The sequence below is a fragment of the Camelina sativa genome, chromosome 19 (genome assembly GCF_000633955.1).
Source record: "Camelina sativa cultivar DH55 chromosome 19, Cs, whole genome shotgun sequence".
In the NCBI taxonomy this organism is placed as follows: domain Eukaryota; kingdom Viridiplantae; phylum Streptophyta; class Magnoliopsida; order Brassicales; family Brassicaceae; genus Camelina; species Camelina sativa.
Genome location: NC_025703.1, coordinates 19,044,823 through 19,046,842, shown reverse-complemented (window position 1 = coordinate 19,046,842; position 2,020 = coordinate 19,044,823). Strand labels below are relative to the sequence as shown.

General features: G+C 52.2%; 1 protein-coding gene across 1 annotated transcript; it reads left to right on the top strand.

Annotated features, from left to right (window-relative positions):
- LOC104767979 lies at positions 301-1,413 on the top strand. The gene has a single exon (XM_010491933.1). It carries the CDS (start codon positions 301-303, stop codon positions 1,411-1,413), a length of 1,113 nt encoding a protein of 370 aa, XP_010490235.1.

The following is a 2,020-nucleotide window of genomic DNA, read 5'->3' as shown; positions in this document are numbered from 1 at the left end:
CCACAGGCATCTCGGCGGAATGACCCCTTAAACCAACGACTGTTTAGCGATCTGCCACCTTCGGCTTTCCGATTTCCAGACCAACACGCGCCATCGGTGCTAGCCTCAGGGGTGCTGCCTCACGTCGGACAATCCTCTCAGAGAGATCCGACCTTCGCTCCCCATCCGAACTTGGAGGAAATCCACCTCAAAATCCAGGATATGGGATCCCTTCTCCACCGGGCTGTGAGCACAGCCCCGGAGATCGACAGGATGTTCGAAGCCACGCAACAGACCCCGTTTACCAGATGAGTCCTGGAGATGTACGTCCTAGCCGTAAAAATAAGGTTACCAACCTATGAAGGGACTAAGGATCCAATGCAGCACATGAACTCGTTCATGGCTGTCGTATCCAAAGCCAGGTTCACCGAAGAACAAAAGGACGCTGGTCAATGTCAGCTATTAGTTGAGAGTTTAATTGAGAACGCGTTAACCTGGTTCTCTCGACTCCTAGCGAACTCGATCGACAACTTCGCTCAGCTGTCAGCAGCTTTCCTACGGAACTACCGGGTCTTCATAGAACGCGGTGTTTCCAGCGCTGAGTTGTGGGAAATTGTCCAGGAACCCGGCGAACCCTTGCGACGATACCATACCAGATTCAAGGAAAGGTATGCCAGCATCTCGGTCACCGAGGACGTCGCGATTGCCGCCTTCAAAAAGGGACTCATACCCGGGTCGCTGTTACAACTAGACCTGAATATCCGAGAGGCCAAGGATTTGGAAGACGCACTTCAGCGGGGATCCCGTTTCGCATACGTTGAGGAAGACGAAGAGAAGAGGACAGGGAAGACCCCTCCTGCACGTACAACTCCGGCGAAAGAGAAAAGCCGAGACGCCTACCAAGAACCTCGGAAGCACCATGACCCAAGGGATGCTAAACGTGGGGTGGTCACTGCAATCTCCGAAGATGGAGGACAAGATAACACGCCTCCGAGCACACAAGAGGAGCTTTACTGCGATTTCCACATGTTAGGAGGCCATTCCATGACCGAGTGCAAGCATCTGTCCAATTACTTATACGAGAAATATCTATCTGGCGAGATCAAAGCTGTCTATCAACCTAAAGCTTCCCGCGGCAGTCGCGGAGGTAGAGGTCGTGGAGGAAGATTTGGACGATCCAATCCTGGGCGAGGTCAGAAGGGCAGTAACCACTCGAATAATGCGCCAAGCGACGTGCAACAGCCACCCCCTGTAGAGCAGCAGAATCCAGCGCCAGCGGAGGTCCTCACGACACCACCCAAGCGTCAAAAAGGACAGCAGGCTGAACAAATCCCACCTCGGAGCCGCATCTCTATGATTATTGGTCAGACCGACGAATGCAAGGATTCGGTCTGGGCCTTAAAGAAGCGAGGGCGCCAGATCTGCAGCGTTTAGGCGATCTCCGAGGAGGAGACGCTTAGTACGGATCCCATCACATTCACAACCGAAGATGCAAAGGGAATCCACCATCCTCACAATGACCCCCTGGTTGTGGAAGTCACGATGGGCGAGTTCGATGTACAGCAAGTTTTAGTGGATACCGGCAGCACGGTCAACGTCCTGTTCTGGTAGACGTTGGAAAAAATAGGCGTTACACCAGAGCAAATCAAACCAGAGTCCAGAACGCTAACCGGGTACGACGGTGTGGCCAAAATGTCAATGGGCGACGTGAATCTGCAGGTCCAAACTGGCGGTGTAACACGCAAAACCAAGTTCGTGGTCATAGACGCTCCACCAATTTACAACGCCATCTTAGGTTCACCTTGGATCTATTCGATGCAAGCGGTCCCTTCCACCTATCATCTTTGCATTAAATTTCCAACTACCACAGGGATTTACACGTTGTACGGCGATCAAAAGATGGTCAGGACTTGCTTTGTTCTCGAGAAAAAGCAACAGCGGAAGGATGACGCATAGCAATTACAGAGCGAGGGTCACCTAACCGACCCTCATAAGCCAGAATGATACCGGTTAAAGGCCACAAGGTGTCAAATTATCCAGG